General features: G+C 61.3%; 2 protein-coding genes across 4 annotated transcripts; both read left to right on the forward strand.

The window, feature by feature from the left end:
* Positions 1-372: 372 nt before the first annotated feature.
* On the forward strand, positions 373-3,574 carry Naprt (nicotinate phosphoribosyltransferase). 2 transcript variants are annotated; one of them, XM_046449032.2, is made up of 13 exons: positions 373-636; positions 751-878; positions 954-1,036; positions 1,228-1,358; positions 1,444-1,559; positions 1,780-1,976; positions 2,052-2,192; positions 2,473-2,557; positions 2,649-2,729; positions 2,825-2,927; positions 3,014-3,129; positions 3,251-3,358; positions 3,448-3,574. In XM_046449032.2, the coding sequence occupies exons 1-13, from the start codon at positions 411-413 to the stop codon at positions 3,508-3,510; spliced, it is 1,578 nt and encodes a 525-aa protein (XP_046304988.1). In that variant the 5' UTR covers positions 373-410; the 3' UTR covers positions 3,511-3,574. The 2 variants fall into 2 exon arrangements, with proteins under 2 accessions (XP_046304988.1, XP_046304987.1); XM_046449031.2 differs by having other exon boundaries at positions 375-636; positions 3,014-3,168.
* A 1,403-nt stretch (positions 3,575-4,977) lies between these two features.
* Positions 4,978-12,345, forward strand: Mroh6 (maestro heat like repeat family member 6). 2 transcript variants are annotated; one of them, XR_006852590.2, is made up of 15 exons: positions 4,978-5,299; positions 5,528-5,680; positions 5,844-5,998; positions 6,594-6,711; positions 6,924-7,108; positions 7,192-7,329; positions 7,456-7,570; positions 7,680-7,823; positions 7,894-8,067; positions 8,289-8,456; positions 8,703-8,822; positions 8,988-9,090; positions 9,200-9,253; positions 9,393-9,792; positions 10,569-12,345. XR_006852590.2 is itself a non-coding variant. In XM_046449036.2 (14 exons), the coding sequence occupies exons 1-14, from the start codon at positions 5,015-5,017 to the stop codon at positions 9,620-9,622; spliced, it is 2,142 nt and encodes a 713-aa protein (XP_046304992.1). In that variant the 5' UTR covers positions 4,978-5,014; the 3' UTR covers positions 9,623-12,344. The 2 variants fall into 2 exon arrangements, 1 of the variants encoding a protein (XP_046304992.1); XM_046449036.2 differs by having other exon boundaries at positions 9,393-12,344.
* The last annotated feature ends 721 nt before the right edge of the window (positions 12,346-13,066 follow it).

Below are 13,066 nucleotides of genomic sequence, written 5' to 3' on the forward strand. Positions count from 1 at the left end.
GCACCCCTCACTTGTGAAGGGCAGACTTGGGGGCCTGACCGGGCTAGCTGTGTCCTAGCCCAGCTGCTGCAAGCTCCCCAGCTACCCACCTCCTTTTAGTCCCAGCCTGTCCTGGATCTCTGCACTTGGGGCACAAGCCAGGGTGACACCCACTTCCTGGCAAGTTCTTGCCTTCCTGCAAGTCGCTACCCGCCACGGGAGAGATGGCTGCTGGAAGGCCCGCCCCTTAGTCCAGAGGCCGGCTCTGGATTGGGTTCTGAGAGGGGCGAGCTACAGACAAGTCCCCGCCCCGTCCAGATTCCACAAGCTTTGTGGCCGCCTGCTGGTTTTTGCGGGGTGGGGAAGGCGCGGTCTCCCAGGGTCATGGGGCTGGGGTTAGGCGGGGCGTGTCACTAGCTCAGCGGAGCAGGATGGCGGCGGAGTGGGACGCCGAGGGGCGCGCGGCGGCTCGGCCTCTGCTCACCGACTATTACCAGGCCACCATGGCGCTGGGCTACTGGCGGGCAGGCCGGGCGCTCGACCCCGCCGAGTTCGAGCTTTTCTTCCGCCGCTGCCCGTTCGGCGGTTCCTTCGCCCTGGCCGCGGGCTTGCGCGACTGCATGCGCTTTCTGCGCACCTTCCGTCTTCTGGACGCAGGTAGCCGCGAGTCCCACGCGACCCTACAGGACAGTCCCATTCCCACCAGAAGCCCCACGCCCCTCCACAACCCCGCGAGGCCCCGTACTGCACAAGTGCCTCTGTCCTCTTCAGACGTGCAGTTCCTGGCCTCGATGCTGCCCCCAGACACGGACCCTGCGTTCTTCAAGCACCTTCGGGCCCTTGACTGCTCCGGGGTGACCGTGCGAGCCCTTCCTGAGGGCTCTCTTGCTTTCCCAGGCGTGAGTGCGGGTGAAGGGGTGGAGGGGGTGACCGGAGGTGCGTCGGCCAAATGGAGTTGACTAGCCTCCCCGCAGGTTCCGCTGCTTCAGGTCTCAGGGCCGCTCCTTCTGGTGCAGCTGCTGGAGACGCCGCTCCTCTGCCTGGTCAGCTATGCCAGGTGGGACCTGAGTCTTCGTGGGAAGCCCCTAGGCCCAGCCCTTGGATAGAGCGCTGGACTGGGATCCTTGGAGGGCTGGCCTCCAGGAGGGACTGTGGGAGGGCTGAGGTGGAGCTCTGGATGGGAACTCCAGCCTACTTGGGTAGCTTCCTAATCCTCACTCGGGTTCCCTGGCCTGTCACTTGCCACAGTCTGGTCGCCACCAACGCAGCCCGGCTTCGCCTGATTGCAGGGCCAGATAAGCGACTGCTGGAGCTTGGCCTGCGGCGTGCTCAGGGCCCAGATGGGGGTCTCACGGCCTCCACCTACAGCTACCTGGGCGGTGAGAATGGGGAAGGCCAGGGCTGGGAAGGAGCAAGCCCCACCACAGCCCAGAGCCCACAAGCCTGCCTGACTTCTCTGCCCAGGGTTTGACAGCAGCAGCAACGTACTTGCTGGGCAGCTTCGGGGTGTGCCGATGGCTGGAACCCTGGCCCACTCCTTCATCACTTCATTTTCAGGCAATGAGGTGCCCCCTGACCCGGTCAGTACCTCTTCTTAACCCTGCTGTACTTCAGAGGGCAAACCTCAAGACCAACCCTTGTCCCTGTAGGGGTGGGCTGGGCCCAGCTGCCTTTACACAGATGCCACCTCAGGAAGCTGGCACACTGGTGGCGTTACCTTTGCCCTCAGGGCAGGGTGTATCACCACTCCCGAGCTCACACTGCCCACAGGGTCTGACCTTCACTGACCTGTTTCTGCAGATGTTGGCTCCAGCTGCTGGCAAAGGCCCCAGGGTGGACCTGGTTGCCAGTGTAAAGTTGTGGCTGGAGCGAGTGTGTGCACACCTGGGGCTGGGGTTGCAAGAGCCCCACCTGGGGGAGCAGGCAGCTTTTGTGGCCTATGCTCTGGCCTTTCCCCGGGCCTTCCAGGGCCTCTTAGACACCTACAGTGTGCGGAGGTAAGCTGCAGGCTTTCCCCAGGGGTTGGCCTGGCAGAGCAGCTGCAGCCCCTAACCCTTTGTTTATGCCTGCAGGAGTGGTCTTCCTAACTTCCTGGCAGTAGCCCTGGCACTGGGGGAGCTGGGCTACAGGGCAGTGGGTGTGAGGCTGGACAGTGGGGACCTACTTCAGCAGGCTCAGGAGATCCGCAGGGTCTTCCGGACCACTGCTGCCCAGTGAGTCCCCCGCCAGGGGGCATGCCTTGTAGGAGGCCCTGTGGGGAGCTGGGAGATGGGGTGTAGAGGCAAGGAGGAAGAGTGTTTTTTTCCCCACAGCGAAGGCTTTGGGTCTTGTTTTAGGGGCAATAGAGCAGGCCCTGGAAGGGAGGCATGGGGTGGGTCTACCAGGGTCTCTGAAGCTAAGGACCAATGTGAATGTGACTGAGTGGGGGTGGGAGGGAGGCCCAGGTAAATCGGGAAGGTCTAAGGGGCTGTCCCCAAATCCCATCACACACAGGTTCCAGGTGCCCTGGCTGGAGGCTGTCCCCATCGCTGTCAGCAACAATATTGATGAGGAAGAGCTGGCCCGATTGGCCCAGGAGGTGGGGTGGAAGTGGGTAGATGGAGGGTGATCTGAAGGGTCCTGTAACCCTATAGGTCCTGGCTGGGCTCATTTCTACCTCTCCCCCCCAGGGCAGTGAGGTAAACGTCATTGGCATTGGCACCAGTGTGGTCACCTGTCCCCAACAGCCTTCCCTTGGCTGCGTCTACAAGGTGGGGACAGTGTCTGGGCCAAGGTTGGGTGGGTCCAGGAGATTGTGGCAGGTAGAGGACAGGGGTCCAGCTATCCCAACACTGTCTCCCTGCAGCTGGTATCTGTGGGAGGTCAACCTCGAATGAAGCTGACCGAGGACCCTGAGAAACAGACATTGCCAGGGAGCAAGGCTGCTTTCCGGCTCCTGGGCTCTGATGGTGAGCCCCTTCCTGTCCCTGGGGCTCTTCTTCAAGGCCCCAGATCCCCACCACACGTTTGATATTCTTGCCCCCCACCCACACAGGGTCTCTGTTGATGGACCTGCTTCAGTTGGCAGAAGAGCCACCGCCCCAGGCTGGGCAGGAGCTGAGGGTTTGGCCTCGAGGGGCTCAAGAGCCCTGCACCGTGAGGCCCGCCCAGGTGGAGCCCCTGTTGCGACTCTGGCTGCGCCTGGGAGAGGTGACTGCTCCTCACACTTTGAGTCCAGCTGAGACCCGACCCCCAGCCACGCTCAAGCCCTGCTTCTACCCCTCTCCTGCAGCTGTGTGAGCCGCTCCCATCCCTGTCAGAGTCCAGAGCCTTTGCCCAGCAGTCCCTTAGCCGCCTCAGCCCTGCGCACAGACGGCTGCAGAGCCCTGCAGTGTACCAGGTGGGCAGAAGGCCTGTGGGTGGGCAGCCCTGTGTACATACACCCCACCCTCCACCCTCCACCTGCCAGCCCCCTCCTGTCTCCCACAGGTTGCTCTCTCTGAAAAGCTTCGGGCCCTGGTGGACCGTCTGAGTGCTGGAGGCCTCCTATGAGAATCCCTGGCGGTGGGGGGGAGTGCTGCCTGGAAACAACATGAATCTTTCATTGTCCCTACAACTTGTCACGTGTCATTTATTCATTCAGCCTGCTTGTCTCTTGGTCTGGGGGCTGGGCTGGAGCCAGGAATGTGGAGGTCACCTGGAGCACCCCAGGCTCAGGGGCTGGACCAGAGCTGAGGCTGGAGCCTCAGGCCAGGAGAGGGAGGGCTTTGGTGTCTACCTCAAAGTTGGAGGAGTTACTGTGGAAGACCTTTCCTGCCAGAGGGCAGATGGGGGAGAGGGGCATCAGACAGTCCAAGCATGGCTCTGTCTCCCACACCTGCTGAGGTCACTGTCCCTGGGCTCAGAAGCAGTAGGGATGTCTCAAGCCTCCCAAGCCAAGGAGAACCCAGGTGTCCCCTGCTATTGCATGATCCTAGCAAGTGTCACAGACCAGCCAGGGTCTCTGCCTTGGGACGTCAACTCCTGACAGCAGCTGGGAAAGGGGAAGGAGGAGGGGCAAAGCTGAAGCTCCGTGGGGGCTAGTCTTGCCTCTGCTCAGCAGGTTGGTGACCTCAAAACTGTTTGGGAGGAGTGCTCCAGGCTTGACAGCAGGGCACGGGGCCTGGGCCTCTCCCATCCGGCTGCTTGAGGTACACAGGCCAGTGAGGGAATGGGGAGAATGCTGAACCATCTGGGGTTCTTCCGGGAGCACTGCCACCTGCCCAGGCACTCTGCCAGACCAGCTTATCCGGCTCCCCTGGCTCTGGGTTGGGCAGCACCCACTGTGTGATTGGGTGAAGATGGAGGGTAGGGATTTAGGGCAAAGGCCTTATCAGGCCAGTTCTGAGAAGCATGAGCCTGGAGAGAAATATGGACTCATACCCTGGGTAGCACAAATGACACCCAGGCACCCAAGGCACTAGTGATCTCAGCCTTGTACTCCTAGGAGCCAGCCCAGGGGTCACTATGTCAGAACTAGCCAGGACCCAGAAGGGCCCATCCCAACGGTGGTGGGCAAGAGGCTGCAACTTCTCCTATCTCCTCTGCTCCGTAGCAGGGAGCAAACTCTCCCCAACCTCTGATGGTGACAGCACCCATCAGTGCCTATACCCAGATGCTTGACTAGGTTGGAATGCAACAGACCAGCCCAGGCCCGACCCTTCTGGGACCTCACCAGGGATGTCTTCAGCTACCCTGGCAAGAGGGGTCAGACGTTGGGGTTAAGGATCCTTCTCTATTCTTTCTGGATCCATGGTCTCCTAGGGCCCCGGTGGGCAGAGCTAGATGACAGACACCCAGGCTTCAGGCTGGCTGCTCTCCTCCAGCAAGGGAGCCCTTCACAAGCCAAGCAGCTCGGCGTTTCCCCAGCCACCCCAGGCACATGCTCATGCATGCATACACGCACGCGCCACGACACACCACACCTGTCTGTGGGCCCGCCCGGGGCCTGCTTCTAGGTCAAGCTTGGACAGGATTTCCTGGGAGGAGCAGTAGCAAGTGCTGCCAGTCGGGTAGTATGGCTGGGGGCATGTGGGGACTTGACTGGGGGCACCCCATGGGGACCCTAACCCTGACAGCTCTAGCTGAAGGAATACGGTCCGGCCAGAGGCAGCCTCTGGGACCCCCTTCCACAGGCCCTCAGCCTGAGTCCCAGGAGCTTGGATCTCAGGCTGAGCTGCAGGACCAGGTACCCACTGACTCTGAAGCTGAGCCTGGAAGTGGGACCACTGACCCCAGAGCTGGCCGTGAGCCCTGCTCCCCACACAGTGCCCAGGAGCCAGCCCCAGAGGGGCCCCAGCAGGTGAGTGCTGAGGGATCGGGCACTGTGGGGACTACTGGGGAGCACAGCTCCTCTTCCAGGTCACCCAGACACTAGATGGAAAGTGGTGCTGTAACTGGGGAAGGTGCTCCAGGATCAAATGGGCTGAGGAGCAATACAGGGGCTCAGGGTTCCACAGCCAAGCTTGGAGGCTGGGGAGGAGAGCTGGGAGAGGATTGGAGACTTCATACACCCCCCACCCTGCCCTAGGCCTTCCAGAGTTCCTGGGAGGAGGGTGCTCTCTCTGACCTTGCGCTCTACACGGCTGCCTGCTTGGAAGAGGCTGGCTTTGCAGGGACCCAGGCCACAGCACTCACCCTGTCCTCAGCCTTGGAGGCCCATGGGGCACAACTGGGAGAGCAGGTCAGCCCCCACTCCCTCCCTACTCACACTGGGGTGTTGGAGCCTGCAGCCTGGCACCCATGCCCCCTTCAGGCTGTTTCTGCTGGTTGGGGGTGGGGTGTTGGCAAGAGGGTCTCAGTGAAGAGTGGAGTTCTGGCCACTGACACCTGCCCCCTCCACCCAGGTGCATGCCCTGGTGCGTGGGCTGCTGGCACAAGTGCCCAGCTTGGCCGAGGGGAGGCCGCGCCGGGCGGCCCTGAGGGTACTGAGCGCACTGGCCCTGGAGCATGCGCAGGATGTGGTGTGGGCGCTGCTGCCACGGTCGCTGCCTCCAGATCGGTAACCTGACCCGAATGCTCCCCTGCGGCCCCACGCAGCTTCCTTCCCCCTTCCTGCTTGGCCATCTGGCTCTGGAATAGGCAGGCTGTAAGGGAACAGAGCCTTGGAATTCCCTCCCCTGCTGCTTTCCATCCATTCCACCTTACCATTCTGTGAAATCCCAGTGCCCTTCTGTCTTGGGATCCCAGATGATGGAAGTCCTTCATGGGGTCACCTTGTCTCTCCTGAGGATCGAGGGTTGTTCCACGAAATACCTGGTGTTGTGCTCTGGGGTGGGTGAGCAAGCAGAGTGGCTTCAGCTCAGGGATGCCTCTAGTTATTGGTTTAATTTGTTCCAGGAGAAATCATCTTTGGTTTTATTCTCTATGAGCTATTGTGTAAATAGAAAGAACCAGGTGTGTTTCACTGTCATGCCCAACAGTGCTCCAAAGTGCATCCCAACCCCAAAGTCGTTGTGGCTTATTTTGTTTCTTTGGGAGGGCAAGGGATGGTTTACTCTCCCCTCCCTGGCCCCAGCCTGAGGACCTCCCGCAGCCACTCAGCACTGGCCCTGCACCCAATCTTTGTCTCACATCCTGTCACCCTGTGCCCCCAGGGCAGCTGCAGAACTGTGGCGCAGCCTCAGCCGGAACCAGCGCGTGAACGGACAGGTGCTGGTGCAACTGCTGTGGGCGCTGAAGGGAGCAGCAGGGCCCGAGCCCGAGGCGCTGGCGGTGAGTAGCTCCACCGGCACCAGCAGGAGGCCAGTCTGGCTGCCCTGGCTGTGAGTCAGCCCACAGGTTCCCACTTGAGTCACGGATATCTTGCAGAATATCACATGGGTGTCCTAGGCTTTGTCCTCGTCCTGTCTGCGGAGCACCCTCCTCCCTGGTACCTGATACGGTCCTGGGCACTGCTCAAGCCTGGGGGACCACTTGCTCCACAGGCCACGCGGGCTCTTGGGGAGATGTTGGCAGTGTCCGGCTGTGTGGGAGCCACGCGAGGATTTTACCCACACCTGCTGCTTGCGCTGGTCACACAGCTACATGAACTGGCTCACGGGGCACGCTCTCCTGACAGCCCTAAGGTTTGGGCCCCGTCCCACCGAGGGCCTCCACACAGCCATGCCAGGTGAGGAGAGACACTGAGGTAAGTAGGATGCTCAGCACCTCCTTGGCCCTCACTGTCCACTGAACTGCTGCCCCTACCTCCAGCTGTGCGGTGGAGGCCTTGAAGGCCCTGCTCACCGGGGATGGTGGTCGCATGGTGGTCACCTGCATGGAGCAAGCGGGAGGCTGGAGGAGACTGGTGGGAGCCCACACACACCTAGAGGGTGTCCTGCTGTTGGCCAGGTGAGGAGGGGCCTCAGGACTGCACACCAGGAGGAGGCTTCCTGTTGGCCAGGTTCAAGGCAGGGGTATAAGGAGGGTGGGTGAGGCCCCAAGTGGAGGGAGACCTCCCATTTACCCCACCCTCAGTGCCATGGTGGCACACGCCGACCACCACCTTCGAGGCCTCTTCGCAGATTTGCTTCCCCGGCTACGCAGTGCCAACGACCCGCAGCGCCTCACCGCTATGGCCTTTTTCACAGGGGTGAGTCCTCTTCCAGAAGGGCGGTGAGGGATGATGGTTACGTGAACCCTAAGGAGCACCGGCCTGCACGGGGACTGAGAGCCTTGCTGACTGTGTGTCCCTTCCCCAGCTGTTGCAAAGCCGGCCCACCGCACGGCTACTGCGGGAGGACGTCGTCTTAGAGCGGCTTCGAACCTGGCGGGGCGACTCTGAGCCCACAGTGCGTTGGCTGGGCCTGCTAGGCCTCGGCCACCTTGCCCTGAATCAAGGGAAGGTGAGGACAGGGTCAGGGCGGGGCCAGGACAGGTCTGCCAGGGGTTGGCCACTAGTCCCTGTGTCTGCAGGTGCGGCATGTGGGCACGCTGCTGCCGGCACTCTTGGGCGCACTGGGCGAGGGCGACGCGCGGCTCGTGGGTGCAGCGCTGGGTGCACTGCGGAGGCTACTGATGCAAAGGCGAGCTCCGGTGCGGCTGCTGAGCCGGGAGCTCGGGCTACGCCTCCCGCCGCTGCTGGACGACGTGAGCAAGGCCCCGCCTCCGCCATCAACCCGCCCTCAGGCCCCGTCCCGCCCGCAGTCTCCGCCCCTCCCCCAGGCTCTCTGCACGCTCCCCGCCGCCCTGACTCCAGAGGCACCCCAGTCAGCACCCCCAGAGCCTCTCCTTCCTCGCTCCACCGGACCACCCCCTCACTCTTGAACCCTTCTCCCTCTCCATCCGCCTGACTGTGTCCTCCCATGCAGGCCCGGGACTCAGTCCGCGCCTCGGCTGTCGGGCTCCTGGGGACGTTGGTGCGACAGGGCCAGAGTGGGCTCCGTGTGGGGCTCCGCGGTCCCCTGCGGAAGCTCATACTACAGAGTCTCGTGCCGCTGCTGTTGCGCCTTCACGACCCCAGTCGGGACGCTGCTGAGGTCAGCTGCCCCTCCGTCCCACCCCTATCTCATCCAATTGTGTCTCCCTACTCCCACGCTGTTGCCTCAGGTTAGGTCAGGGACACCCACAGTGCCCTCATGGGCTCCCAGGTTCCTAATCTTCCCCTGGGCTGCCGTACTCAATCCCCTGCCTTGGGCTCTTCCAACGCTCCTGGTCACAACCCTTTCCCCTCTACCTCGTGCCACTTCCTGGGTCCCTAAGCCTGCTTCCTTTCCCTATGCCAGAGCTCGGAGTGGACGCTGGCCCGCTGTGACCAGGCTCTTCGCTGGGGCCTGCTGGAGGAGATGGTCACTGTGGCCCACTATGACAGTCCTGAGGCTCTAAGCCGTGTCTGCCGGCGCCTGGTAGGTAGAGGAAGCACGGTGATGGTGAGGGGGTGTGGTCCCTCATGCTCCTGGTGGGGCAGGTGCACGACCTTGCTCCATATGGCCCAGCTCTCGGGCTCCCAACCCCAAGGTTCACCTCTGCAGTTTTGGCCCTCCTTCCTGCAACAAACCCTCTGTTCCCAGGTTCAGCTATACCCCAACCACCTGCCCAGCTTCCTGAGCCAGACCCAGGGCTATCTGCGGAGTCCTCAGGACCCACTGCGGCACGCTGCCACTGTGCTTGTAGGTAAGGTAGTCCTGGGTAGGCCATCTCACCCAGGGCTCTATGAACTGGACCCTCCCCTCCCCTCCCCTCTGGGACATGCAGCCGGAACTCGGGGTTTGCTTTGGTCCAGGCTTCCTGATTTATCACGCAAGTCCCAGAGGAGTCAGCCAGGAGCTGTTCCAGGGTGAGGACTCAGCATGTCAGAGCGTGAGGTCCTGAAGGGGTGGCGGGTGCTAGGACCCAGGGGATGCTGGAGGGCCAGGGCTCTGACGCTGGCATCCCGAGTGACCTTCCCTGCCTCCCTGAACCGTGTGTGTGCACAGACCTAGGGCAGCTGCGGAGCGACCCCGAGCCGGCGGTGGCCGCGGCGGCGCTCGTGTCTGCCCAGCAGGTGGCGCTGCTGACCCGTTCGCAGGACCGACGACGCGGTCCTCGCTTCCTGCGCCTCCCTTGGCGTCGCGCCCGCTCGGTTCAGCCCGCGCCTCTCTACGACGACAGCCCGTTCCAGCGCAGGAGCCTCGCAGGCCGCTGGGGCAGCTCGGGAACCCACTGAGCTCAAGCTAGGGCCCTCGGACCAGCGTCTGACGGGGGCACTGACCCACACCATCCTCAGTCCCCACGATGGCAGATCTGCAAAGGGTACCCTGGGCCTGGAGCTGGACGCCATCCCCTTGCTCTGGGACTCTTCTCCAGAGATCACCACGTGACAGAGAGGGACAGCTGGTACCATTTCACCCTGAGCTCCTCCCTCTCGAATCCCTGGGTGCATCTGTCCCCTGCCAGGCCTATTTTCCTAGTCCCCTGGAGTGTGCCCTGTCCAAACTTTGGCTTGGCATCTGGCCTGGAGGGGCTCTTAAATGGGGGTCTGTAGGGACACTATGGAGCCACACACCACAGGCTGTCCTGCCCCTTCCTGGACTCTGCCTTCCTCCCGCCACAGCCGACCAGCCCTGCCAGCAGCCATCACCCCCTCCTTACCCTGTCCCTATTCCTGATTGCTGTCCTGGTTTATGTCCTCTCTGCCCTCCTGCCCACACCTGCTGTCCACCTCCAGGGGCCACCCACCCCTACCCCACCTGACAGTGGGCTTCTCTGGAACGCTCCCCTGATGACCCGTCCTGAGGACAGCACAGGGGGATTACCCTTATGGGCTGAGGGAACCTTCTTCCTCAGCGAGGCTCACACACGCAGGTGTCTTTCCCTCAGGGACAGGGATGGGGTCCTGCCCTCTCCCCAGCTCCCTGGCTCCACTCCACCCATAGGACAATAAACACGCGGCTCACAGGGGTGGGTCTGACTGAGAGTGCCAGCAGGAGAGCTAAGGAGCAGGCAGAGCCACTGGCCCCGCCCAGGGAAGCCCTGGGGCCAGCGCTCTTGGGACTGGCCTCAGGGTCTCTGTAGATGAATCTCGCAGGCTGCGTTGTAGGGTCAGGCCAATGTGTGAGTGAGTCTTTGTAGACCCAGGGGCGAGGGTCACTGAATCAATTTGGATCCTCCAGAGCAGATGCTGAAAGGGATCACATGCAAGAGATGTGTCAAAGGAAAGGCCGGAGAGCCTGGGAGGCGCCAGATCTGGTGACTGAGAGGGAGGGAAGGAAAAGCGTCTGTGTGGGAGCTGTGGACATCCATGCTGGCCTCCAGGAGCTTTCAAGCTGGTCAGCCATGTACAGGGTGAGTGTCAGAACAAAAGCCAAATGGATCCCCTCAGGAACAGTGCCCCCCAAAGCAAGCCTGGCCTCCGCACCTTCCTTGCAACCCAGGAACAGACCCCAGGAGGGGCATGTGACACTCTCCCTCCAAGCACAGGCTCATCTGCACCCCAGAGCACAGCGTGTCCATGGGCAAGCCCTACGGTGCTGCACAGCCCACCCTCAGGTCGGGGCTCCGACGGGGAAGCAGCCGTGGTGAGAAGACAGCACCCACCCCCCTACCTGTGGTACTTGGACAGCCCACACCCCTTTGCAAGCTGCTCGGAGCCCGGCTGTCTTGCCCAAGCGTCCACCTGTCTGCCATGGCCCTGGCCCAGGAGCTGGCAGTCATGCGTACTCCCTGGTGTGGTGTGAGGTTCAGGTGAAGTACCCAGAGCCTCTGGAAGTGTGACTCGCCCTGGGACTTTGTTACAATTCCAGGGAAGCTGCAGGTGGCCAGGTGGCTTGGGCCCTCTGTGAGGACGCCTCAGCTCCAGCCCTCCAGGGGACCCATCCCCTGCACCCACAGAAAAGTCCACTCGTGGTTAATCTTCCACCTGGGGGTTGGGCTTAGAGGGCCAGGGGACAGCTGCACCCTGACACATGTACACCCTCTCCCCTTTTCACATAAGGCCCTGCCAGAGGCTAGCCAGGCTGTATTTATTTATTTGTTTTTGGTACTGGGGGTTGAACTCAGGGGTGCTTCACCACTGAACCACACCCCCAGCTACTTAAGTTGCTGAGGCTGGCTTGGAACTTGTGATCCCCCTGCCTCAGCCTCCAAGTTGCTGGAATCACAGGCCTGTGCCACCGTGCCCGGCTAGCCAGCCTTACTCTGGTGTTAAAATGCTCTTACACGGGTCTTGTTGCTATGTACCTCATTAATGGTCCCATATCCAAGAGCCAACTGTTGGACCCTCCAAATGGGGCTTCGGTAGGCTGGCAGGACCACCTGTCACCTGGTCTTGGGGGTCTTTGGGCCTCAGGAGCAGTGCTGCAAGGCCTGCTTATTCAGTGCTTTCCAAGGCCTGGGCCGTTCCCATCCCGTTCACCCAGGTTTTGCTTTCAAGTTCCAGAACAGGGTTTCCACAGGGGGACCATGGGCCCAAGAGTCCTGGAGCTGCTCTGCTGTGTGGAGGCTGAGTTTTAGGTTTCTATAACCTGGATAGGAGATGTTTGAGGTGCACTGATTGGGTTTTCTTGGGGGTCCAATGTCCCAGCATGGCAGAACCTGCTGGGAGCCATTAGCCAAGTAGGCATGACAATTTCCTTGCCAGCGTACCCCATGTTGCAGTGACATTGAATGTAGGTGACCTTGTTCAAGGACCAAGGCGGATTAGGGCGTTCCCGGTTTAGGTTCCAGGTTTAAGGTTTAAGATTATTCCTGCTGGGAATAGGGCGTATCCTGCTGCCTGAGTTCCCCTTGAGTTCTCACGGGATTCAGACAGTATTTTTTGGAGATAGAAGCCCAGTGGAGGGGGATTTGGGCAGAGAACGTGGATTTCCCCAGAACGTGATTGTAGACGGCTGGTGTGAGTTCGGGAATAAAGAGTTGCTGTTTGAATCTACAAGCTGTGTGGTGGCTCGTGATTGTGTGCCCAGCCAGACTGCGGCAAGAACCTACTCTTTTCTCCTTAGCAAGTCGTGCGAGTGCATGTGAACATGCATATGCCAGGACAGAGGGGTGCTGCAACTCCCTCTCCTCCCACCAGTGTGAGTGAGCCTGTGCGGTGCTGTGGACTGTGGACCTTCCATAAAGACACTCACCTGGCATCCCAGGTCCCGGGGCACCCATAGTACCTGGCCACATCAACCACACATTTCACTCTAGACATGGATGCCATGGGCTGCTGATCCCCTGGGAAGAATCCCCTGCCTGTGCTCTGAGACCTGCTGAATTCCCAGGGATCTGAACATGAGGACTCGGAGGCCTCCGACCTGCAGAGATTCCTACCTATGAGCAAAGGTGTTTCTTTAGGACAAGTCACCCTGACCTCTCCAGGACCTTCCTTGTGGTCCCAGGAGTCCTGGGTCTCTTGGGCCTTAGCCACAGCTGCATCCCTGTGTCCCAGCCTATGGGCTGAGAAGGGGCCTGCTCCTGTCAGCAAGGTACCCCAAGTTCCCTAAAGCCAGGCAGCCATTCCCTGTGCCTCAGGAACAGACCACCCTGTGGAACTGACTCCCCTAAACTCCTCTGCTTTCCTTTCACAGGCAACCAAGCAGGCTGGGGAGGCTGGGGATGTGGCCATGTCCAAACTCCTCCCCTGGCAGGAGCAAGACCATGGGGGGTACCTGCATTTGGCCCACAT

This window comes from Marmota monax, unplaced genomic scaffold, assembly GCF_021218885.2.
Source record: "Marmota monax isolate L192 unplaced genomic scaffold, Marmota_monax_Labrador192_F-V1.1 WCK01_AAM20220418_F8-fsc00073, whole genome shotgun sequence".
NCBI classification, from domain to species: domain Eukaryota; kingdom Metazoa; phylum Chordata; class Mammalia; order Rodentia; family Sciuridae; genus Marmota; species Marmota monax.

Coding starts and splice junctions, on each gene's coding strand:
- Mroh6 (XM_046449036.2), top strand. CDS start 5,015: ATGGCTGGGGGCATGTGGGGACTTGACTGGGGGCACCCCATGGGGACC. Junction 5,681..5,843: donor GGGCACAACTGGGAGAGCAG/GTCAGCCCCCAC, acceptor CCCTCCACCCAG/GTGCATGCCCTGGTGCGTGG. Junction 7,571..7,679: donor CTATGGCCTTTTTCACAGGG/GTGAGTCCTCTT, acceptor TCCCTTCCCCAG/CTGTTGCAAAGCCGGCCCAC.
- Naprt (XM_046449031.2), top strand. CDS start 411: ATGGCGGCGGAGTGGGACGCCGAGGGGCGCGCGGCGGCTCGGCCTCTG. Junction 1,977..2,051: donor GACACCTACAGTGTGCGGAG/GTAAGCTGCAGG, acceptor TTATGCCTGCAG/GAGTGGTCTTCCTAACTTCC. Junction 3,359..3,447: donor AGAGCCCTGCAGTGTACCAG/GTGGGCAGAAGG, acceptor TGTCTCCCACAG/GTTGCTCTCTCTGAAAAGCT.